Consider the following 24448-nt stretch of genomic DNA (forward strand, 5'->3'; position numbering starts at 1 on the left):
CTTCATTGCGAGAGGATTAGAGTACAGGAGCAGGGAGTCTTTCTGCAATTGTACAGCCCCTTTGCTGAGGCCACACCTGGAATATTGCACCCAGTTTTTGTCTCCTTATCTGAGGAAGAATGTTTTTGCTGTAAGAGGGTGTAATAGAACATAGAACATTACAGCGCAGTACAGGCCATTCGGCCCTCGATGTTGCGCCGACCTGTGAAACCACTCTAAAGCCCATCTGCACTATTCCCTTATCATCCATATGTTTATCCAATGACAATTTGAATGCCCTTAGTGTTGGCGAGTTCACTACTGTTGCAGGTAGGGCATTCCACGCCCTTACTACTCTCTGAGTAAAGAACCTACCTCTGACATCTGTCCTATATCTATCTCCCCTCAATTTAAAGCTATGCCCTCTCGTGCTAGCCATCACCATCCGAGGAAAAAGGCTCTCACGGTCCACCCTATCTAATCCTCTGATCATCTTGTATGCCTCAATTAAGTTACCTCTTAACCTTCTCTCTACCGAAAACAGCCTCAAGTCCCTCAGCCTTTCCTCATATGATCTTCCCTCCATACCAGGCAACATCCTGGTAAATCTCCTCTGCACCCTTTCCAATGCTCCCACATCCTTCCTATGATGCGGCGAGCAGAACTGCACGCAATACTCCAAATGCGGCCGCACCAGAGTTTTGTACAGCTGCAACATGACCTCATGGCTCTGAAACTCAATCCCTCTATCAATAAAAGCTAACACACCGTACGCCTTCTTAACAACCCTCAAGAGACCCATGGGGACGACCCGATTGATCTCCCCATGGGGAATACGAGTTCCTACGCTAATGAGCAGAGGCCAATCAGCTGGGGCTCATAGAAATCTCCGCCAAAACAGCGGTTCGGGGGGGGGGGCGGCATGGCGGCGCAGTGGTTAGCACTGCTGCCTCACCGTGCTGAGGACCCGGGTTCGATCCTGCCACACCCGGGTCACTGTCTGTGTGGAGTTTGTGCATTCTCCTGTGTTTGTATGGATCTCATCCCATCAACCCAAAGGTGCACAGGGTATGTGAACTGGCCACGCCAAATTGCCCCTAAATTGGAAAAAGAAAGAATGAAATGAATGAATGAAAATGAAAATCGCTTATTGTCACGAGTAGGCTTCAATGAAGTTACTGTGAAAAGCCCCTAGTCGCCACATTCCGGCGCCTGTCCGGGGAGGCTGGTACGGGAATCGAACCGTGCTGCTGGCCTGCTTGGTCTGCTTTAAAAGCCAGCGATTTAGCCTGGTGAGCTAAACCAGCCCCTATTGGGTACCCTAGGGGTACCAGCCCCTATTGAAAGAATTGGGTACTTTAAATTTATTGAATAAAATAAAAGCCGGCCCGGATTGGTGTCGGCATGATGGATAGTCCCGGTTGGGATCTTCGTGCCGTGTGCCACGTTGTGGCCTTTCGGCAGGAAATAAATTATTGTTTAGATTTGCCTTCTTGGCTCTCCTTTTATAGAGAGAGTGCAGAGAAGATTTACCAGATTGATTCCTGGGATGGTGGGACTGGTGTACAAGGAGAGATTGAGTCGGTTAGGATTAGGTTCACTGGAGTTCAGGAGAATGATGGGGCGGGGGGGAGAGAGCTCATCGAAATCTGTAAAATTGTAACTGGATTGACAGGGTAGATGCAGGAAGGATGTTCCCAATGGCAGGAGTTTCCAGAATCGGGGATCACAGTCTAAGGATACGGTGTAAACCTTTTTTTTTTTTAAATTTAGAGTACCCAATTATTTTTTCCAATTAAGGGGCAATTTAGCATGGCCAATCCACCTACTCTGCACATTTTTGGGTTGTGGGGGCGAAACCCACGCAGACACGGGGAGAATGTGCAAACTCCACACGGACAGTGACCCAGAGCCGGGATCGAACCTGGGACCTCAGCGCCGTGAGGCGGTTGTGCTAACCACTAGGCCACCGTGCTGCCCTTGGTGTAAACCTTTTAGGACTGAGATGAGAAATTTCTTCACCGAGAATGTGGTAAGCATGTGGAATTTGCTACCACAGGAAACAGTTGAGTCCAAAAAATACTATTTGTTTTCAAGAAGCAGTTAGATATACGCTTGGGGCGAAGGGGATGAAAGGATATGGGAGACAGCGGGATCAGGCTATTGAGTTGGATGATCAACCATGATCATGTTGAATGGTGGAGCGGGCTCGAAGGGCCGAATGGCATACTTCTCTTATTTCCTATGTGTCTATCACTGAGATGAGCTTTCAATTCCAGATTTATTAATTAAATAATAATTTGAGCCCCATGCCCCTAGAGCAATAGCCTGGGCCTCTGGATTACTAGTCCATTCACCACACAACTAGCTTCCCAATGCATTTTGGGTAATACGGGGAGGACATATTTCAATTTGTAGAAGTGTAAACTTCCTATGGATGTTGGCTTTTGTTTTGAGCATGTTTTTGGAGGTCGGGAGTCCCAAGTTGTAACAACGACAACTCTCACAATGCATCAGGTCTGCATCAGTGTGTCAGCATCGACTCTCGGCTGAAGGCTGACTTCACGTTTCGAGTGCAGTCAATTGAGCAGGCTACTGCTTGCCATGCCAAATACATTTTTTTGTGCTAGTTTTGTTGCGTTCTCTTTGCAATACAATTCTATTTTGAAGCTGGTACACAGTAGGCAGTGTGGTTGACCTCTGACCTCAGTTGTGTTTTGGCTTGAGGCCCATCAAGGAAAGCGCAGTCATCTGGGACAGATGAGGCGAAAATGATTGCAGGAAGACTGAAGACTTCAGCTTGATCGGAAACAGATGACCAAAGTGCCGAGCACGTGCGTATCATGTCTGCACTTTGAAATTGAAGCCAAGTGCTGAAGTCTTGGTTAAATAAGAAAGATTATTATTATTAAAAGCAGTGAAATGCAGAACATTGAAAGAGAGAATTTTTGCATATTGCTGAACAGACATGGTGCCAAAGCTTTTTAGCTTGCGCTCGTCAGGACACATGCAAGAATGCCTTGAATGTGGCACTCTCTTGTTTGTCCTTTTTAAAAAGTAATTTTACGGGATGTGGGTGTTGCTGGTTAGGTCAGCATTTATTGCCCATCCCTAGATGCTCTTCAGAAGGCAATGATGAGCTGCCTTCTTGAACAGATGCAGTTCCTGCAGTGTAGGTACACCCACAGTGCTGTTAGAGAGGGAATTCCAGGATTTTGACCCAGTCACAGTGAAGGTACGGTGATATATATCAGTGACTTGGAGGGGAACCTCCAGGCCGTGGTGTTCCCATGTGGCTGCTGCCCTTGTCCTTCGAGATGGTAGTGGTCATAGGTTTGGAAGGTGCTGTCTGGATGATGAGTTCTTTGGCAGCAGGCCGCTTCTGCAACATTAAAAAATAAATTTAAACCAAGAGATGGAAATTGCAGGAAAATAATGGCGCGTTCACAGTATCTGTCATTCTATGTTCACGAAAATATTCGCAATTTGTGGTGAAGACATGAGCTCTGATTCTCCATAAATTGTTGGGTGAACTATTGGAATTTTGAATGAAATTTTGGATGAATTAGAACAATGAAAGTCTGGTGCCTCATTCCTGCAGTTAGCAAACGATTCCAAGCAGTTGGTTCAATGTTTAATATTTAAATTTTATTTACTCTTTTTTTTTTTCTCGGCCGACTTTCTCTTGTTGCCTCTTTCGATCTGATTCATTTTAATTACTTCTCCATTGTTAACTTTGTTTCTCCATTGTTAAATTTAATTTGTTAAGTTAATAGACCATCGAATATTCGGTTGGGCCCAGACACCCTGTTGACCTCTCATTTTCAGCACTGCAATAACACGAACTGTACCTGAAGTCAACCTCTGAACCCTCTACGCAGACTGCAGTCATAGAAGCTCATACAGCTGCCATTAATGGATATACAAGGAGCACGCGTAGACTATTCAGCGCCTCGGCCTGCTCCACCATTTAATAAGATCATGGCTGATCTGATCGTAACCTCAAATCTGCATTCCTGCTACCCCTGATAACCTTTCATCCCCTCGCATATCCACCTCTGACTTAAAATATTCAAAGACTCTGCTTCCACCACCTTTTCAGGAAGAGTTCCACCGATTCACGGTAACTCTGAGAGAGAGGTTTTTTGGCCACATCTGTTTTAATGGGTGATGCCTTGGGGGCTGGATTCTCCGATTTTGAGGCTATGTCCAGAGGAAGTGTCTAGTTCTACGATGAAAGAAATCGGCGAGGCCCCAGCACCGACCCTCCGATCGGTGAGGAGCGAGCAGCCGCCCCACATAAAACACGACATGGCGTTTATGAAATAAACAGCCGGAGAATTGCAGGGTCCGTGGCCACGCATGCGCATGGCGACGACCTGCAGCGGTCGTACCGTACAACATGGCCCTGGTCTGCGTGGACCCTATCTGCCAGATAGTGCCCTCCTGGCCACCCCCACCAGACCCTACAACCTTCGCTGAAGCCGGCCATCCCAACGGCATGTGGCGCACTCCCCAATGCCACCATTTTGGAGGGGCCGGAGCATCTGAAAACAGGCGCTGTCCCCGATTAGGCCATAAACAGGGATTCTCTGCCGGATCGGCAATTACAAAATCGGCGTTGGGAAATGGAGAATCTCGCCTCTTATGTTTAAACTGTGATCTCTAGTTCTAGATTCTCCCACAAGAGGAAACGCCCTCTTCACATCCACCCTGTCAAGACCCCTCAGTATCTTATGTTTCAATCAAGCCACCTCTTACTCTTCGAAGATCCAGCAGATACAAACCTAACCTGTCCAACCTTTTCAGTTATTTAGTCTGGTAAACTTTATTTGAACTGCTTCTAATGCATTAGCATCTTTCCTCAAAGAAAGTGAACAGTACTGTACTCAGCAATCCAAATGTGCGGCTGGATTCTCTGCCCTGTAGATTTGAGTTATTGGATGAATTTAATTTTCTGGATTTGGTCATCATGAAATGAGGTCAAGGAAGGCAGTGGACATGGTGTTTTTCGGGAGTGTGGGACTGTTGGTGCTTTTGGTGATCACAGTAAGAAGTCTTACAACACCAGGTTAAAGTACAACAGGTTTGTTTCAAACACGAGCTTTCGGAGCGCTGCTCCTTCCTCAGGATGAATGGAGAGGTATGTTCCAGAAACATTTATATAGACAAAGTCAAAGATGCCAGACAATGCTTGGAATGCGAGCATTTGCGGGTAATCAAATCATTACAGATCCAGAGATATGGGGCGATCCCAGGTTAATGAGGAGTGAATTGTCTCAAGCCAGGACAGTTGGTAGGATTTTGCAAGTCCAGGCCAGATGGTGGGGGGTGAATGTAATGCGACATGAATCCAAGATCCCGGTTGAGGCCGCACTCATGCGTGCGGAACTTAGCTATAAGTTTTTGCTTGGCAATTCTGCGTTGTCACGTGTCCTGAAGGCTGCCTTGGAGAACGCTTACCCGGAGATCAGAGGCTGAATGCCCTTGACTGCTGAAATGTTCCCCGACTGAAAGGGAACATTCCTGCCTGGTGATTGTCGCACGATGCCCGTTCATTCGTTGTCGCAGCATCTGCATGGTCTCGCCAATGTACCACGCTTCGGGACATCCTTTCCTGCAGCGTATGAGGTAGACAACGTTGGTCGAGTCGCACGAGTATGTACCGCGTACCTGGTGGGTGGTGTTTCCACGTGTAATGGTGGTATCCATGTCGATGATCTGGCATGTCTTGCAGAGATTGCCGTGGCAGGGTTGTGTGGTGTCGTGGCCGTTGTTCTGAAGGCTGGGTAATTTGCTGCAAACAATGGTTTGTTTAAGGTTGCGCAGTTGTTTGAAGGCAAGTAGTGGGGGTGTGGGGATGACCTTGCCAAGATGTTCATCAGAGGAGGATCTGCTCAGACGAGGAGGAGCGTAAAAGACATCTACAGACACTGAAAGATGCCCTCGTACGAACAGGATATGGCGCTCGACTCATCGATCGACACTTCCAATGCGCCACAGCAAAAAACCGCACCAACCTCCTCAGAAGACAAATACGGGACACAACTGACAGAGTACCCTTCGTCGTCCAGTACTTTCCTGGGGCGGAGAAACTACGACATCTTCTTCGCATCCTTCAACACATCATCAATTAAGATGAACATCTTGCCAAGGTCATCCCCACACCCCCACTACTTGCCTTTAAACAACCGCGCAACCTCAAACAAACCATTGTTTGCAGCAAATTACCCAGCCTTCAGAACAGCGATCACAACACCACACAACCCTGCCATGGCAATCTCTGCAAGACATGCCAGATCATCGACATGGGTACCACCATTACACATGGAAACACCACCCACCAGGTACGTGGCACATACTCGTGCGACTCGACCAACGTTGTCTATCTCATACGCTGCAGGAAAGGATGTCCCGAAGCGTGGTACATTGGCGAGACCATGCAGACACTGCGATAATGAATGAACGGGCATCGTGCGACAATCACCAGGCAGGAATGTTCCCTTCCAGTCGGGGAACACTTCAGCAGTCAATGGCATTCAGCCTCTGATCTCCGGGTAAGCGTTCTCCAAGGCAGTCTTCAGGACATGCGACAATGCAGAATTGCCGAGCAAAAACTTATAGCCAAGTTCCGCACGCGTGAGTGCGGCCTCAACCGGGATCTTGGATTCATGTCGCATTACATTCATCCCCCACCATCTGGCCTGGGCTTGCAAAATCCTACCAACTGTCGTGGCTTGAGACAATTCACACTTCATTAACCTGGGATCACCCCCTATCTCTGGATCTGTAATGATTTGATTACCCGCAAATGCTCACATTCCAAGCATTGTCTGGCATCTCTGACTTTGTCTACATAAATGTTTCTGGAACATACCTCTCCATTCACCTGAGGAAGGAGCTGCGCTCCGAAAGTTTGTGTTTGAAACAAACCTGTTGGACTTTAACCTGGTGTTGTAAGACTTCTTACTGTGCTCACCCCAGTCCAACGCCGGCATCTCCACATCATAGCTTTTGGTGATGGGAAGGATAGATCGCATGAAGTTCGCTGGGGTGAGTTGGCCGTGCGTCATTCTAGCAGTTTGGACACTGGTATTTGACAGAGAATCTGCTCTTCCCCCTACTCATTTTGTATTTCCCTATGGTTGTTGCTGTCCCAGTGGTGGCAAGAGTTTGTTCCTCATTAGTGTAAAGTTATGTAGCTCACTGCCACATAGACAGTCAATGCTGTAACTGCAAAACCTTACTGTATGGCATTGTTCGAGGATACCAGCTGACACTGCCATGTATCTGGTGGCCGCATGCTCTCATTGGTCATTCAGATTTGCAGTTTTGCCCGGGTCCATGACTGGATTCATTATCCACGTATGTAAGCAAGCGCCCATGTTGTCCAGGAATGAAACTTATGACCCAGCTGGAATAAAGACAACACGGAGAATTGGCACAGTTTCATTGCACTATGAATGCAATCCAAAAACAGGGAACAGACTGGCAGGATGTGCTGCAGGGTCACAAACAAGCTGGGCATTGAGGGAGTAGAATCTCTTTCAATTTAGAAAGACACCAGGATGACGATTGGGCAGTGTGCAGGGCAATAGGGGAAAGAACTACAGAACTGTAGACCCTGGTAAGGCCAGACAGTAATTAATGCAAAGTCTACTGCTCTCTTACCCAGCTGTGCTCTGTCTATTGGCAAAGTGATGTTGATGTTCCTCCTACTGTAGAAAGCTTTAACCACCCTCTTACAACAGAAAACAGCAAGCTCGGGGATGTTACTGATGTCACCTGCTGCAGCCTGGAAGCAGCCTATTCCATTAAAAGCTAAGGGCCATGGTGACCTTGACAGCTCCAGGAAATATTCCCCATGTCCTGGTCCAATGCTGGAGCAATGATGTGGTTCAGTGACAGCCTTGGGCAAGCAAACGTGTCTCCTGCATTTTCTGCTCAGTAATGTGCAGGTGAGAGGAGGTGCCGAAAGATCTGTTATGGGTCTTGTTCCCTGCCTGTATTGTCCCCTGGCCCCACCTCATACACCCTGCTCTCTCTTTTGTTGCTCTGCCTTGACCCCCAGACCCAGCAAACTAACCGAAGACAGCAACCAGTCCAGCACCAGAAAAATATTGTTCGCGGAAGTCTGGATTCGGGTGGAACTCATTAAACAGGCAACCAAAAGCTGTGAAATTAATAAACACTTGAAATAATGCTGAAATTTGCTTTAGTGAGTTTATCATGCGGTGAGCTAAATGCCTAGAGTTGGCCAGTTTCACAACAGAGTCCTACACAAATGCAGTACATTTTCGGAAATATTAAAATGACCGCATTTAATCCTTCCAGCGCCCAGTCTAATATGGTCAACAACATGCCTTCAGCATGGGATGAATGCATACATTTCATACATGAATTGATCGGCACAGTAGCAGTGGTTAACACCGTTGTTTCACAGCACCAGGGTCCCAGGTTTGATTCGCGCTTGGGTCACTGTGTGGAATCTGCACGTTCTCCCCGTGTCTGCGTGGGTTTCCTCCGGGTGCTCCGATTTCCTCCTTGTTAGGTGAATTGGACATTCTGAATTCTCCTTCTGTGTACCCGAACAGGCGCCTGAATGTGGCGACTAGGGGCTTTTCATGGTAACTTCATTGCAGTGTTAATGTATGCCTACTTGTGACAATAATAAAGATTACTGTTATTAGACAGGTGCACACCAGTCATGTGCACTACTCAGTGCCACGAAAATGTTGATTCCTTGTTGGCACAGGAAGAAAGGACAGAAAATTGGGGAGGAAAATGGAAATGGAAAACAGGGTTCCAGAGTAAATGATACAGAGTATTACAAGTCCAGAAAGAGACCCTTTGGCCCATCATGTCTGCGCTGGCCATCAAGAATCTTATCTATTCTAATCCCATTTTCCAGCTCTTGGTCTGTAGCCTTGTAGCTATGGCGTTTCAAGTGATCATCCAAATGCTTCTTAAATGCTGTGAGGTTTCTCGGCTCTACCACCTTTGCAGGCAATACGTTCCAGATTTCCCTCTGGTGAAAAGGTTTTTCCTCATATCCCCTCTAAATCTCCTTCCTCTTACCTTAAATCTATGCTCCCTGTTTATTGACCCCTCTACTGAGTGGAAACGTTCCTTTTCGTCGAACCAATCTTGTGTCCCTCAATTTTATACACCTCGATGGGGTCCCTCCTCAGCCTTCTCTGCCCGAAGGAAGACAACCAGCCTATCTTTGTAACTGAAACACTTCAGCCCAGGCAACATCCTGATGAATCTCATTTGCATCCTCTCTAGCGCAATCACATCCTTCTTTAGACGGCAGAGTGGTGAGCACAGATGCCACACAGCACCAGGGACCCAGGTTCAATTTCAGCCTTGGGTGACTGTGTGAACATTACATGTTCTCCTGTGTCTGCGTGGGTCATAATAATAATCTTTATTAGTGTCACAAGTAGGCTTACATTAACACTGCAATGAGGTTACTGCGAAAAGTATCGTCACACGACGGCATCTCCCCGTCACACAGAGGGAGAATTCAGAATGTCCATATCACTGAACAGCTCGTCTTTAAGGCTTGTGGTAGGAAACCGGAGCACCCGGAGAAATCCCACGCAGACACAGGAAGAACGTGCAGATCCTGCACAGACAGTGACTCAAGCCGGGAATAGAACCAAGATCCCTGGTGCTGTGAAGTAACTGGATTGGATTGGATTTTGTTTATTGTCACGTGTACCGAGGTACAGAGAAAAGTATTTTTCTGAGAGCAGCTCAAACAGATCGTTTAGTACATGGAAATAAAATAAAATAAAAAGAAAATATATAATAGGGCAACTGTGCTACCGTGCTGCCCTCCGCTCTCCGGTTTCCTCCCTCAGTCCAAAGGTGTGCAGGTTAGGTGGGTTTACGGGGATAAGGCAGGGGGCCTCAGTAATGTGCTCTGTCAGAGGGTCAGTAAGACACGATGGGCCGAATGGCCTCCTTCTGCACTGTAGGGATTCTATAGATTCCTACAATGTGATGATCAGAATTCCACACAGTACTCCATCAAAACCTCCCTGCTCTTATATTCTATGCTGATAAAGACAAATATTCTAGAGTAATAATGATCTGACAAATGAAGCCATAAGAATAGACCAAATGTTGCAGTAAACCCTCCTGTTACATTAAGCTCAGTCTGGCAAGTCAGTTATGGAATGGGAACATGTCAGGGCAAGAGAATCCAGGAAAATCCACAATTGGATGCGCAATCCAAAAGGTTGAAGATAAAATGGCACATGTTCAGCCCAGTTCACTCCTTGCAATCCTGCTGTTTTTCAGATCGGTGTTTAGCCAATTTTCTTGCCCTTTCAGGCTCTCTCTAGTTACCCAAAGCGAATGCTGTGTTGGTGACAGTGTTTAGAATTGATATGTGAGCCTTGGCTGAAAATTATATTACCCCAGTATCTCCTTAGATAGAAGTTGTGTTGTCCTGTTCCACATTTCTGTATATTTTGTCCTCGTGTAGCCATGACGCAGTAGATGATAGCCATGATGTGGAGATGCCGGCGTTGGACTGGGGTGAGCACAGTAAGAAGTCTTGCAACGGCAGGTTAAAGTCCAACAGGTTTGTTTCAAACACTAGCTTTTGGAGCACTGCTCCTTCCTCAGGTGAATGAAGAGGTATTACCCGGGTATTACCTCTTCATTCACCTGAGGAAGGAGCAGTGCTCCGAAAGCTAGTGTTTGAAACAAACATGTTGGACTCAGTAGATGGTGTTATTTACCTCTGCGTTACACGTTTCTGGGGTTGAGTCTCACTCCAGGGAATGAACACACAAATCAAGGCTCTAGTTCCAATGCAGTATTGAAGGAGTGCTGCACTGTCAGCGATGCTGTCTTATCGACGAGATGCTAAACCAAGGCCCCATCTGCTGCCTTCTCAGACCGATGTCAAAGATCCCACTGCACGATTTTGAAGGAGAGCAGGGAAGTTATTTTCTGTTTCCTGAGTCCCTCAATTACCATCGCAAAAACAGATGATCTGGTCATTATCGCATTGCGAGTTTGTTGTATGCAACTTGCGTATCTTACATAACAAAAATGAATACACTTTAAAAGGTTTTCCATTGGCTTTGAGACGTCCATTGATTGTACATGCAACCTCTCTGGGCTCTACACTAAGGGCGGTGTCAAGCTCTCTGGTAATACCCCATCGACAGGAACTTGCGGCAGAATTTGACCAATCGCATCTTCCCCCATATTTCCCTCTCCGACCTGCTCTCCACCGTGAAATAAATATGTACAAGCACACCCTGTGTGATCTCTGCCTTCAGTCGTGTCACAGGTTTCTCCAGCCTCTGGGTTAAATGCAGACCTTGAAACTAGTGACTAGTGCAATCAAGTCTCAATGCATTGCTCCCTTTACTAATTTAATGAGAAGAATGAGCAGAAATGTGGCTTATCAAACCTTAGAAATTGAATAGTCTTCCCAAGATCCAATATTGTAAACTAGTTAACCAGATTATAAATTTGACAATGGAATAAATGGACTGCAAATTGGTCCGGAAAAGATTATCATCAACTGTAGCAGTTTAAGGTGAATAGCATTTTCCAGGCAAAGCTGCTATTTTAAATTATTTCAGACTAGTTTCCCCAAAATAGCTTGTAAACCCATACTCCTTATAGTTGGCAGGCTATTGTATCCCTCTATGTTTCATTCATATAGCTGGGGAAGCAGTTAAGTTTAATGTCGTGGGGTGGCGCAGTGGTTAGCACTGCTATCTCACGGCATTGAGGACCCGGGTTCGACTCCACCCCCGGGTCACTGTCCGTGTGGAGTTTGCACATTCTCCACGTGTCTGCGTGGGTCTCACCCCCACAACCCAAAAATGTGCAAGGTAGGTGAGTCAGCCATGCTAAATTGCCCCTTAATTGGGGAAAAAAAACAATAATTGGGTACTCTAAATCTATTGAAGTTTGATGTTGTGGTCGACAATTGGCTTCAGCTGATGCAGTGTGAATGGTTGTGCTGCCACCAAAAATGGACAACTCCGAGCAGACGTTCAGTGTATAGGGGATGGCCTGGCCACTGTCACAATTTGAGCTGCTCTTTCAGGCTCCACTGGTGGAGCACGTGGCCGCATCATGCCTGGCCCATCTTCAACCAGTTGAGGATTGTCTGCATTTTCTGTGGAAGGTTGAAACCTGGCACTTCACCACCTGGATTGTGTCTGGTGATGTCTGCAGCCAACCAGGAGGTGCACCATCGAGAGGCGGAGCTGTCATCTGTTTGGTTGGTGTGGAATGTGTTCCAGTAGCAAATATGGGATTTCCGATGCATGTGTGGGGTTTTCTGAGGTCCCATTTGGGAGTGCTTCATTACCAGTCAGCCAGCGGTGTTCTCTGAGGAGGATGTTTTTCCCTGTGGAAATCAGGAGGTTCAGTATGCGCTCACACAGGAAGGCAGTCGAGCTATGTTGGTCTCAACATCCCAGAAATAATCCTCGTAGCTTCCCGGAAATGGATATCTACCATGTTAGTGTGGCTGCTCCTGAGCCAGCTTGTGCAGCAATACCTGGCTGAAGGTGCATACTGGGAGAAAACACAATTCTTCATTTAATGCAACTCATTAGATCTGCTGAAGACTGACATTTTGTTCATTTCTTTATTTCGAGTCTCGAGATAGCTCCAGGCTTACAACAGTGTTGCCTTTGTGTTGAAATCAACCTTCCAATTCCCACTCCGCCACAGCAAAGGTCATATTTCAACTCTGTTATATAGCTGATTACTGGCAGAAATGTGATGACAAAGAACCCCATTCACGCTCTGCCCACGACCTACCTATCCGAACACATTCTCCCTGAAAAAGTATTTTTTGCCATGTAAATTAACTCCACTGAGATACAATTTGAAACAAAAGATCTGTTCCGTGGCTTTTCCCCATATCCTGGCAGGTTTTCAAAGATCCCCCACTCAGCAAGAAAATGTGAAGCTTTTGGCGATAGTTTAAATCCGCTGCATTAACATAGATTCAATTAAGTCAAGGCTGCATTTAAATCTGGGATTCCGATTTTGAAATGAGCAAGGAAAGTTGTTGAAAAGCTGCGCTGATATCCGAAGATAAATGTGTTTGATTGCAACGCCCATTCAGATTTGAATGGGGAAGAGATGGCCTTGGCAGCAAGTAGTGAGCCTTTGCTCCCAGCAGAATGTATAAAGGATTCTGCTCGAGATCAAAATGTTTTAAAAAAGTGTTTTGACTTCTATGTTTCACTGAAGCTGTTCTTTCGAGGAGGATAAAGTGGTGCCAATTTTTACACAACTGTTCATGAAGTAGTCATCCCTTGAAGGCGTCTGGGATGTAATGCTAACCTCAAATCATTTTTATTTTCGTAACTGAAAATGCTGCCTACAGCCAAATTGCACTTTAAATCTGCCTACAGTTCAACAAGAATTGCTATCTATTTTTGATTGGTTTCTGAGACATGTGATCCAACAGGAAAACAAACATTTCCTTCATTTCTTTCCGCATGTTACTCATGATAACTTGGCAAATCCGACTTCTATTCTCTCTTCTTATGTATAACTTGACTTGCATTGCATCCTGATATTTATCATGACAAATGCACGTGGCATTTACCTAGTATTACATTTTTCTAAACCCATGTCAGCCCTCTGAAGGGTCCCTAGTGTTTTTGATGGTTTGTGCTTTTGGGCTGCAAAGAATTTGTCCTGCGGTTAGGTAATGTCCATTCACCGTTGGACAGCAAGTTTCCGAGACTGAAATTTTCTTTTGAGTTGCTGCTGTAACTTCAGTATGCAGGGGGGTTGGCCTTCACCATGGCGGAGGCGGAAGAGACTCCCTCCCCTGCGCATGCGCCGGTATGACGTCAGCAGCTGCTGACGCTCCGGCACATGCGCGGACGTACGCTGGCCGGCGAAGTCCTTTCGGCCCCGGCTGGCGTGGCGCCAAAGGCCGTTTACACCAGCCGATGGAGTGGGAACCACTCTGGCAGGGGCCTATCCCCTCAATGTGAGGGCTTGGCCCCTAAAGGTGTGGAGAATTCCGCACCTTTGGGGCGGCCCGACACCGGAGTGGTTCACGCCACTCTGACACACCGGGACCTCCCGCCCGCCGGGTAGGGAGCATCCCGGCTCCTGTTTATCCTTGGAAAGGTTTTTGCTGTATATCCAGGGGAGGTTCTGACAGTAGAGCAGGAGGGAAGTTTCCAGCCAGTCATTCAGATGTGTGTGGAGAACCTCGTACAAGTGTCTCAACTGGCATATCCACTAATGCTAATTGATTCATGCTAACAATTTGATACCATGGACCAAATAGATTATTGCACAAGGCAGATCCCTATGCGCCCCCACCCCTTCATGTAACAACAATATGTCTTGTTTTCAGAAATACTCCGGTTCTGTGCTACTAAACTATTATTCAGTTAATTTGTTTGGCACAACCTCCTATCCATAATTCCACACTAATTTGCTCTTGCCGTATCCAAGTGTGGCAGTGTCTCCATCTTTAACTGAAAACGATGAAAGAGTCGCAGGCTGAAGTTCCTTGGGCATCTCATCTTTTTAAAGATAGATGTTTAATAGATTGCACCCTGCAGACTTTGTCAGGAACGGGTATTTATTAACAAGAAAAAAGGGTGCAGAAGTTAGCAGGCCCCTGCTGTCCTGGAGCAGCAGCCCCTGCTCGAGGTGAACAAATTTCTCCTCATCTCAGTCCGAAAAGGTTTGCCCCTTATCCTCAAACTAAGTCCCCTAGTTCTGGACTCCCCCACCATTGGGAACATTTTTTCTGAATCTACCCTGTCTAATCCTGTTAGAATTTTCTAAGTTTCTATGAGATCCCCTCTCGCTCTTCTAAACTCCAATGAATATAATCCTAACCGACTTAGTCTCTCCTCAAATGACAGTCCCGCCATCCCAGGAATCCTCCTGTTAAACCTTTGCTGCACTCCCTCTATAGTAAGAATATGCTTCCTCAGATCAGGACACCAAAAGTACACACAGTATTCCAGATGTGGCCTTACCTACACAATTGCAGTAAAACGCCCCTATTCCGATACTCAAATCCTCTCGCTATGAAGGTCAACATACCATTTGCCTTCTTTACTGCCTGCTGTTCCTGCGTGCTTACTTTCAGCGACTGATGCACGAGGACACCAAGGTCTCGCTGAGTATCCACCTCTCTCAATTTACACCCATTAAAATAATAATCTACCTTCCTATTTTTGATACCGAAATGGATGACGTCACATTTGTCCACATTCTACTGCATCCGCCGTGTCCAAATCACGCTGAGGCATCTCTGCAGCCTCCTCACAGCTCACTCTCCCATTTAACTTCGTATTATCTGAAAATTTGAAGATAATGGGCAGAATTCTCCGCTCCCCACGCCGGGTGGGAGAATCGCGGGAGGGCCGGGCGACTCACGACACGTCCCCCTGGCACACACACACACACACACACACACACACACCCCCCCCGCTCGCAGAATAGCCACTCGCCTGCACGGCGACCGGCGATTCTCCGGCCCGGATGGGCCGAGCGGCCTGATGTTCTTGACCGGTTCATGACGGCGGCAACCACACCTGGTCGCTGCCGTTGTGAACATGGGCGGTTTGTGGCTTGTGGGGGGCGGAGAGGGGAGTGAGCACCATGCCCGTGCTCACGGTGCCCACCGATCGTCGGGCCGGCGTCTCCAAGCGATGCACTCTTTCCCCTCCGCCGCCCCGCAAGATCAAGCCGCCACGTCTTGCGGGGCAGCGGAGGGGAAGACGGCAACCACGCATGCGTGGGTTGGAGCCGTCAGCTGTCGTGACGTCAGCCGCGCTTGCGCGGGTTGGAGCCAGCCAACCTGCGCATACGCGGCTGACGTCACTTAGGCGTTGCCGTTGCGTCATTCTCGGCGCGCCGCCTTGACGCAAGCGTCAAGGCCCGGCGGCCGAGAGTTACGGAGCGTCGCTCCTAGCCCCTAGTGGGGGTGAATACGGTGCGAGTAGCGGCCTCCGAGGCTATCGTGAAACTCAGCCGAGTTCACGACGGCCTTCCCGATTCCGCGCGAGAGCGGAGAATTCCGCCCAATACATTTACTTCCCTCACCCAAATCATGAGTATATAACGTTAGCAGATGCCCCACCAGTCACTGCCTGCCAGTTGGAAAAAGACCCATTTATTCCAACTCTTTGCTTCCTTGTCTGCTAACCTGCACCCTCTCCATCTCTGGACACCACCCAAAATCCCATGCACTTTAACTTAATATAGCAATCTATTCTGTGAGACCTTGTCAAAAGCCTTCTGAAAGTCTAAATAAACCACATCCACCGATTCTCCCTGGTCGACTTTACTGGTTACATGTTCAAAGAATTCCAGTAGATTTGAACCCATGATTTCCCTTTTGTAAATTCATGCTGACTGTGTCTGATTATATCTCCGCTTTCCAAATGCTGTGCTATGAAGTCCTTGATCATGGGCTCTAGAAACTTCCCTGCTACTGACATTAGGCTCACTGGTCTATAGTTTTCTCCATTTTCTCTGCCTCCTTTTTTGAAAAGAAGGCTTACATTAGCTACCCTCCAGTCTGTAGGAACCATTGCAGAATCCAAAGAAATTTGAAAAATTACCACCAATGGATCTACTATTTCTAGTACCACTTCCTTACGTGCTCTGGAATGAAGATTATCAGGCCCTGGAGATTTATCCACCTTAATTTCCCATCAATTTCCCCCAAACCATTTATTTTCTAATACTGATTTCCTTCCTTCCTGAACACATCGGAGTTCTTCCTCAATCAGTGTAGTTTTTTCCCTGCCATAATAACTTTCTCTTGCCAAGAGGAATCACAATCATTCCTTTTTAAAAAAAATTTAAAGTACCCAATTATTTTTTCGAATTAAGGGGCAATTTAGCATGGTCAATCCATCTACCCTGCACATCTTTTGGGTTGTGGGGGTGAAACCCACGCAGACACGGGGAGAATGTGCAAACTCCACACGGACAGTGTTCGGACAGTCGGGATTTGAACCCGGGTCCTCAGCACCGTAGGCAGCAATGCTAACCACTGTGCCACCGTGCTGCCCCATCACAAACATTCCTTGTGTTCAATAGTTCGTAGTTTCCTTTTGAAGCCATTAAATTTTGCGTTTCTTCCAAGGTGAATCCATCGTGTTCTTAACGGACAGAAACATTTTACAAATGGAATCTTAATTTCTACTGGTCTTAACTTTAGCCAAACGCCTTAACTTCAATCAAATACAGGTCGGTCTCAGACAGAGTGTTTGACTTGTTTCTATTCTGCAATTCTCTTGTTACTCTTCATTTGTGTTTTTCATGTCTTTTGGTGCCCCACTCCTGGTGTCTTTTGGTGCCCCACTCCTGATGTCTTTTGGTGTGTCCCTTTCCTCTTGGGGGCTTTGGGTGCCCCCCCTCTTCCCGGCATCTTTTTGTGCCTCCCCTCCTCCTGGCCACTTTGGGTGCCCTCCTCCTGGGGTCCTCCATTGCTTCCCCTGAGGTCTCCCGTTGTCTACAATTTTCCTGTCCATTTTCTTGTTTCTTCTTGTGGTTGCTGCATTAAATGCGTTACCACTTCAAATGCAATACCACTTTAAGACTGTCGGCTTTGGAAAATAGTCACAATTTTTCCATGTATGGAATGATTTACCTGGACGGTACTCAGAACAATACTTTCACTGTACCTCGTACACGGGACAATAAATCAAATCCAATCCAACAATGTCTATCTCCTGTATCATTTTTACTACTCTCACTATTTGACCATTTTCCATCTCTGTTATGGTTTCTCCCCTCTGTCCATCCTTGGTATTTTAAATCCACCTCAATGCTTTGCAAGTATATTGCTATTGAAGTTTTGGTGGGAACCCGCAGATCCTCTTTTCCAAAACCTCCAAAACCTCTCTCCCCTGGTGGAAAGTCTTTCCAGCAATCTCTGCAGTTTTTCTTTCTCTTTGGGATGCATGGAGAGTCCAATCTTTCCGATGTGCCCATTTTTGGTCGATTTTCACTGGAGGCCCGGTTTTTAAAACACTTTTATCTTCTTTTCTTTGAACAGGTTGGGGACTTCTCTTCTCCCCCAGAACTTCTCTGCTGCAAGTCCCTCAGTGCAGAGATCACTATCACAGACACCCCCCCCCCCCCCCCCCCCCCCCCCCCCACCCCCCAAACTTGCTGCAACTCCTTGGGACACGTTTCCCTGTCACTTAAAACACTGCTCTCTGTTCTCTCCTTTAAATAAAACTTTATAGCAGCACTTGGTCTTTTTTTAAACTCCAACCGGGTTATTCTCTCTTCCAACTTCTTCATCGGGCAGGAGATACAAAAGTCTGAGAACGTGCACCAAAAGGTTCAAAAACAGCTTCTTCCCTGCTGTTACCAGTTTCCTGAATGACCCTGTTATGGACTGAACTGATCTCCTCACACATCACCTCGACTGAGTAGTACTGCACTGCTTCACCCGATGCCTGTGGCTATGTATTTACATTGTGTATTTATGTGTGTCCTATGTTTTTCCTGTCCGGAATGATTTATCTGGACTGTACACAGAGCAATACTTTTCACTGTACCTCGGTACACGTGACAATATGTCAAATCCAAACCAAAAATGCCTAACTCCTGTATCATTTTTGCTACTCTCTCTATTTGACCATTTTCTATCTCTGCTATGTTTTCTCCCCTCTGTCCGTCCTTGTTATTTTAAATCCACCCCAATTTCTTTGCAATTATATTGCCCTCGCTCCATAACCCCCATAACCCTTCATCCCGCTACTAATTAAAAACCTATCTCTCTCCTCAAATCTGTTTCGTGTTCTGGTGTCCACTTGTTCTTCTAGATCAGGGGTGGGCAAACTACGGCCCGCGGGCCGCATGCGGCCCGCCAAAGGTCTTTATGCGGCCCACCAAGATCAAGTCATTAAAAAAAAATGTTTTTTTATTTAAAAATTATTTTTAAATTTTTTTTTATAAAGTTAATGGGGGGGGGGGGGGCTGTTGGGTTACTGGTATAGGGTGGATACGTTGACTTGAGTAGGGTGATCATTGCTCGGCACAACATCGAGGGCCGAAGGGCCTGTTCTGTGCTGTACTGTTCTATGTTCTATATGAGGCGCCCAGAATCATAACTGGGTGAAGCGCCATTTTTGAAAAGTAGAGAAAAAGAGGGCTAAAGGCAGGATGCCGCCGGGGGAAGCGCTGAGATATATGCCGCACGCTAATTGGTTACAACCGGGACTATTAATTAATATACTATGCGGCCCTTTAAAATTGTGAATTTCTGAATGTGGCCCTTGCACGGAAAAGTTTGCCCACCCCTGTTCTAGATGATAGAAGTCACAGTTTTGGAAGGTGCTCGCAAATGAACCTTGGTGAGTTGCAGCAGTGCATCTTGTAGATGGTAAACACAGGTTATTTATGCAGGCCCCGCCTTCTCAACCTTGCTCTCGCCTCAGGTGTGGTGATCTCAAATTTAATCACCACCGGTCAGCTCTCCCCGTCAAAAGGGGAAAGCAGCCTATGGTCATCTGGGACTCTGGCGACTTTAACTCCTGCCATTGTGTGTCTGTGTTGGAGAGAATTGAATGGTTAAGGTGGTGGAGGACTTGAATGTTTGTGGAAGGGGCTACCAGTCAGGCTGGTTGCTTTGTCCTGGATGATGTCAAGTTCCTTGAGTTTTGTTGGCCCTGCACTCAACCAGGCAAGAGGAGAGCATTCCATCCCACTCCTGTCTTGTAGATGGTGGGCAGGCTTTGGGGAGTCCGGGGGTGAGTTACTCACTCCAGTTCCATCTGCCCATTTCTCATGATGTTTTTCTGTATGTGGTGGTGCATCTGTTATTTCTTTCTAACTACTTTTTAGTATGTGTCAATGTAATCCATCCGGATCAGGGATATTATCTCTCAAAATTTGACTGGTGAGTACTGATCGCTTTTCCCACCAACCTCACCGTACATCTTGACTCCCTTCATATCTTTTTTTGTTCTTTTCTAATGTTGTGTATGCCATGTTAGTCTCCCCGATAAATACAGAGCTAAAGTTACTATTTTATATTTTTGCCACTATGAATTTATCATGTGTGTACCTAATCTATTTATGTGTCTGTCTTAAGATCTTAAGATATATCTTAAGATATAAGAATATATCTTACATATGTTTAATTTTCAGTTTTACTTTTCTTTCCTAATTTTTTTGACTTAATTCCTCACCGTTTCATTTTACACTTTATTATCTTCCCCTTTTGCCTATATACTTAGCATGTGTTTTTTTTCCCCCAAGTTTCAATTTTGTTTCTTCATTCATGGTGAGGTCATTCTGGGATGAGTTGTGGTGTAGTGGTGATGTCACTGGACTAGTTATCTAGAGGCCCAGGCAGATGTCTCTGGGACATGGGTTCAAATCCCCCATGGCAGATGGTGGAATATCATGGTAACAATTGTTGGGGGTTGCATGCTGGCGCACTGCAGCCTCACTGTGCCGAGGAGCTGGGTTTGATCCTAGCCCCGGGCCACTGGCCATGTGGAGTTTGCACATTCTTCGTGTCTGTGGGTTTCACCCCGCAAAGCTAAAGATGGTAGCGTAGGTAGATTGGCCACATTAAATTGTCCCTTAATTGGAAGAAAAAATTAATTGGTTACTCTAAAAAATTTTTAAAAAAATGATGACAACTATCGTCGATTGTTGTTAAAAACCCATCTGGTTGGTTAGGGAAGGAAATCTGCCATCCTGCCAGCAGGTGTGCTGTTTGGTTTGGCCTCTGGTGACCTCCAGTATCAGTGCTATTTGGTCTGGCCCAGTGATGACCTATTTTGTTGGACTTGGCTGGCAGCCAAATGGCGACTTTGATTTCCTGGGACTTGATTGGCTCTCGATGGTGATTAGTTATGATGTTGCGTAATGTAAAGCCAAAGTCAGACAGGCTCCATTTTGTAGAGTGCAGCACACTTTTGATCAAGATGCCTGAAGAGGCATTGGTCTAATTTCTCTCTCTCCTGAGGACTTCTCAAAGGTTTTGAAGAAAAAGCCTTTCTCTCTCTCTCGCCACAGCCAGTTAAACCTGCAAGAAGATCCAGACCAGCAGCGGGCTGGCTGGGTAATTTGAAAACGTCCTTTTAATATCCGATAATTGGAGAACTCTAATCTTACCTCATTGATGTTGTTAATTGCGAGTTCTAGCTGAATGCACATGTCAGAAGATCCAATCCAACTGGTGGTTTTCAACACTCCGCATCCTGTGAAGGTAGCTGACAACAAAGACTTCAACATCAGCAACAAGAACATATCTCTCTGACTCCCATATTTTAATCACCTATCATTTTACCCTTTCCCGTACTCTGTGTGTGCCTGTCTTATGTGCATTTAGGGTAGAGGGCGGGATGGTCAAAGAGTAAAGTAATAGTTTAGCAGGCCTTTATTCTAGTTTAATCATTGTATATTTTACCTCCTTACTGTAAATAAACAGTTATTGTGTTTATTACTTCCAAATCTGGTGCCTGTGAGTATTGGAGCCGTCTAGGGCCAAAGATCTTGAAAACTTTACAAGAATTATTAGTTAATTCACTTATGTTGCGACTCCAGGTTAAGGCGGGTTGGAATTGACCACACCCGAGCCCAGATTCTCGTAACAGTCTGAAAGTGGTTTCGGTTGCAGAGAGAAAATCCCAAGCTGTTACATTGCATAGTCTCCATGCAAAGTCTCTGTGAACTCAGCTCTATTAAAATGAAAACTTGGGCTGACTGGAATTCATAAGAAATAAGAACAGTTCCTTTTAATGAAATAGTGTTATCGTGAAACTAGTAATTTTGAAACTGAAAGCATGCTTTTTGAAGTAAAGAGACAACAATGCTGTAAGTAACCATTGTCCTTGGTCATTGTGAGTTCACCCCCTTATTCTCAAGAAGTTAAAATGACCATGAAACTGTCGGATTATTCTACAGGACAGGAAACCTGTCTGTATGGAGTTCCAATCCCATACCAATGTGGTTTATACTTAGCACGCCAAAACATGTAGCAAGCCACCCATCAAATCTGTGAAGAAGGCACACCAGCACCGTCTAAGGTTGATGATGTATGGACAACAGATGCCAGCATTTGTCAATGTTATCCAAATCCTGAGAACAAGAAATAATATTGGGGGGAAAACACAGCAGCACTGCTGTGGTTCCCTGTCGGTAGAAATTAATGGACAGAAAATCAAAGGCAGTGCACTGTGGAATCGTGCAGAGTACTGGTGCTGGCTTTGTGGTGTTTGTCTGTATGGCGTTGGGTGACCTGATCATTAAGTAACTGAGCCATGAATACTTTAAATTGAACACTGACATGGAATAAAGTCGCATTGTCCAATTCTCACAGCGTTTGTAATTGCTTTTGTGAAAATTGCTTCACTTTGAGTTTTATTTTCAATCAAAGTCTGAAGCCATCTAATTAGATTTGAGCCCTACTCTTCTGAGAAATTCTGAGAATTCTCTGGTAATGAGAAATCGCCAATACCTCATTTAGGAGGAAAATGGTTCCTTTCCTTTTAGAGGAAAATAGTTCCTGGGCGGGATTCTCCCATCCCATGGCAGAGTGTCCATGGCGTCGTAAACGCCGTCGCGTTTTACGAATACGTGAACGGGCTGCTCTCACGACTAATTCTGGCCCCTAAAGGGAGCAGCACGGTGCTGGAGTGGTTCGTGCCGCTCCAGCTGCAGATCCCGGCGCGAACTGTGCGCTGCGGAAGGACATACACAGTGGCACCGGCGCCAACCACGCATGCGAAGTGGCCTCCTTCAACGTGCCGGCCCCGACACAACATGGCGCAGGACTACAGGGGCCGGTGCGTAGGAAATGAGGCCCCCAGCCACAGAGGCCGACCAGCCAATCGCGGGCCAGGCCACGTCGGAGCCCCCCCCCCCCCCCCCCCCGGGGGGTTAGACTCCCCCCTCCTCCCCCCAAAGGCCGACACCCGACCCTTAAACGCCGAGGACCCGCCAGCCCAGAGCAGGTTAAAACGGCGCCGGCGGGACTCGGCTCTTTTCTTACGGCCGCTCGGCCCATCCGGGCCGTAGAACCAGCAGGCCGGCCACGTAGAGCGGCCCGCAACCAGGGCCGCGTCAACCATGCTGGCGCCAATGATTCTCCAACCAGGCGCGGGGTCGGAGAATCCCGCCCCCATTCTCTGAGAGGGGAATTCATAACTTAATTATGTTGCAAGATATTTCTGGTCACTGTTATTTGCTTCTTTTGTCACTGGAAAATGTTAATGCTTGCGTTATAATGAAAATAATGTTAGTTGTAGCTCCACTGATGAATGAGCAAGTCATAGCAAGCAGGAAGGTCCTAGCTTCAATCCTAGGTCTGCGTGACGTTAACAGCTCTCAGCTGGCTAGCATTAAGGGTCAGACAATCAACGGCCGTGTCCCTGAGATATGGAAGGAGAAAAACAGCCAAGGTTCCCGTTCCTGATGGTGCCCAGGGACCTCTGATTGAAGTAGCTGTGGATGGGCAAGTGAGGACAAGATGGAGATTTTCTGTCAAAGCCACACCTACGTGAATGACCAAGAACCAGAAGTTAACATTTACATGTCAGAAAAAAAGGAATATAAATTGACAGAGAAAAATCTATTTAAAAAAATTGTAAATGAAAATATATCTGGTTAACCTGATCCCTAAAGGTTGGCCCATGTGATGTGGTTGTACATCATATACGTGTCCTTCACCGGACATGTGTGTGTGTGTGTGTGCGCCCATGTGTGAGCGTGTGTCAAAAAAAAACATTCTTCTTTGTTAATCTGCTGGACCCCTTTCTGATCATTGGGAAAATGGGCGAAAGGAACCTGGGACAATATATTTTTGTTTTCTCCCGCAGACAGGTGTATGATCTTTCTTGAGTGACTGGCTTGATCCGTTCAAAGATTTACTTTGATGCAGGTATATACGCGATTAACACTTGGCCTTTGTCAGAATTCCCTGGTTTCAACTTCCCTACATAAAATTTTTTTTTAGAGTACGCGATTCATTTTTTCCAATTAAGGGGCAATTTAGCGTGGCCAATCCACCTAACCTGCACATCTTTGGGTTGTGGGGGAGAAACCCACACAACACTGAGATAATGTGCAAACTCCACAAGGATCAACTTCCCTACTTAAAGCAATGGTTCTGTTGACATCCATCCTGATTTTTTTACATGGATAAAATGCTCAGAAAGGGTCAATTAATTTTGTTGTTTTTTTCCAAATCAGGAATTAGTCGAAGGACGAGATATAGCTGTGAAGCTCACAATCCAAAAGGAGTAGCAGTTTCAAAGGAAGCCCAGGTTAACATCAAGGGTATGTACCATGGGCAGCAATTATTGTTAGTCTCTCTTTCTTCGGCGATGGTCTGATTTCAGGATGTTGTCTGTAAATTATCAGACACTTTGACCAGTTTATTAGTGAAACGTTTTACCCAGGTGCCCTTATTTGCCAGGTGAGCAAAGGACAGACGCAGGTTCGC

At 46.3% G+C, this 24448-nt stretch overlaps 1 protein-coding gene across 1 annotated transcript in view; it reads left to right on the forward strand.

Moving 5' to 3' along the window:
- The window catches only part of mertka (c-mer proto-oncogene tyrosine kinase a), a 181749-nt gene that overhangs the window by 45994 nt on the left and 111307 nt on the right, over positions 1-24448 (forward strand). The window contains exon 5 of the mRNA XM_038799109.1: positions 24196-24282. Coding sequence (XP_038655037.1) covers positions 24196-24282 — 87 coding nt within the window. The remainder of the gene's footprint in view (positions 1-24195; positions 24283-24448) is intronic.

This window comes from Scyliorhinus canicula, chromosome 6 (genome assembly GCF_902713615.1).
Source record: "Scyliorhinus canicula chromosome 6, sScyCan1.1, whole genome shotgun sequence".
NCBI classification, from domain to species: domain Eukaryota; kingdom Metazoa; phylum Chordata; class Chondrichthyes; order Carcharhiniformes; family Scyliorhinidae; genus Scyliorhinus; species Scyliorhinus canicula.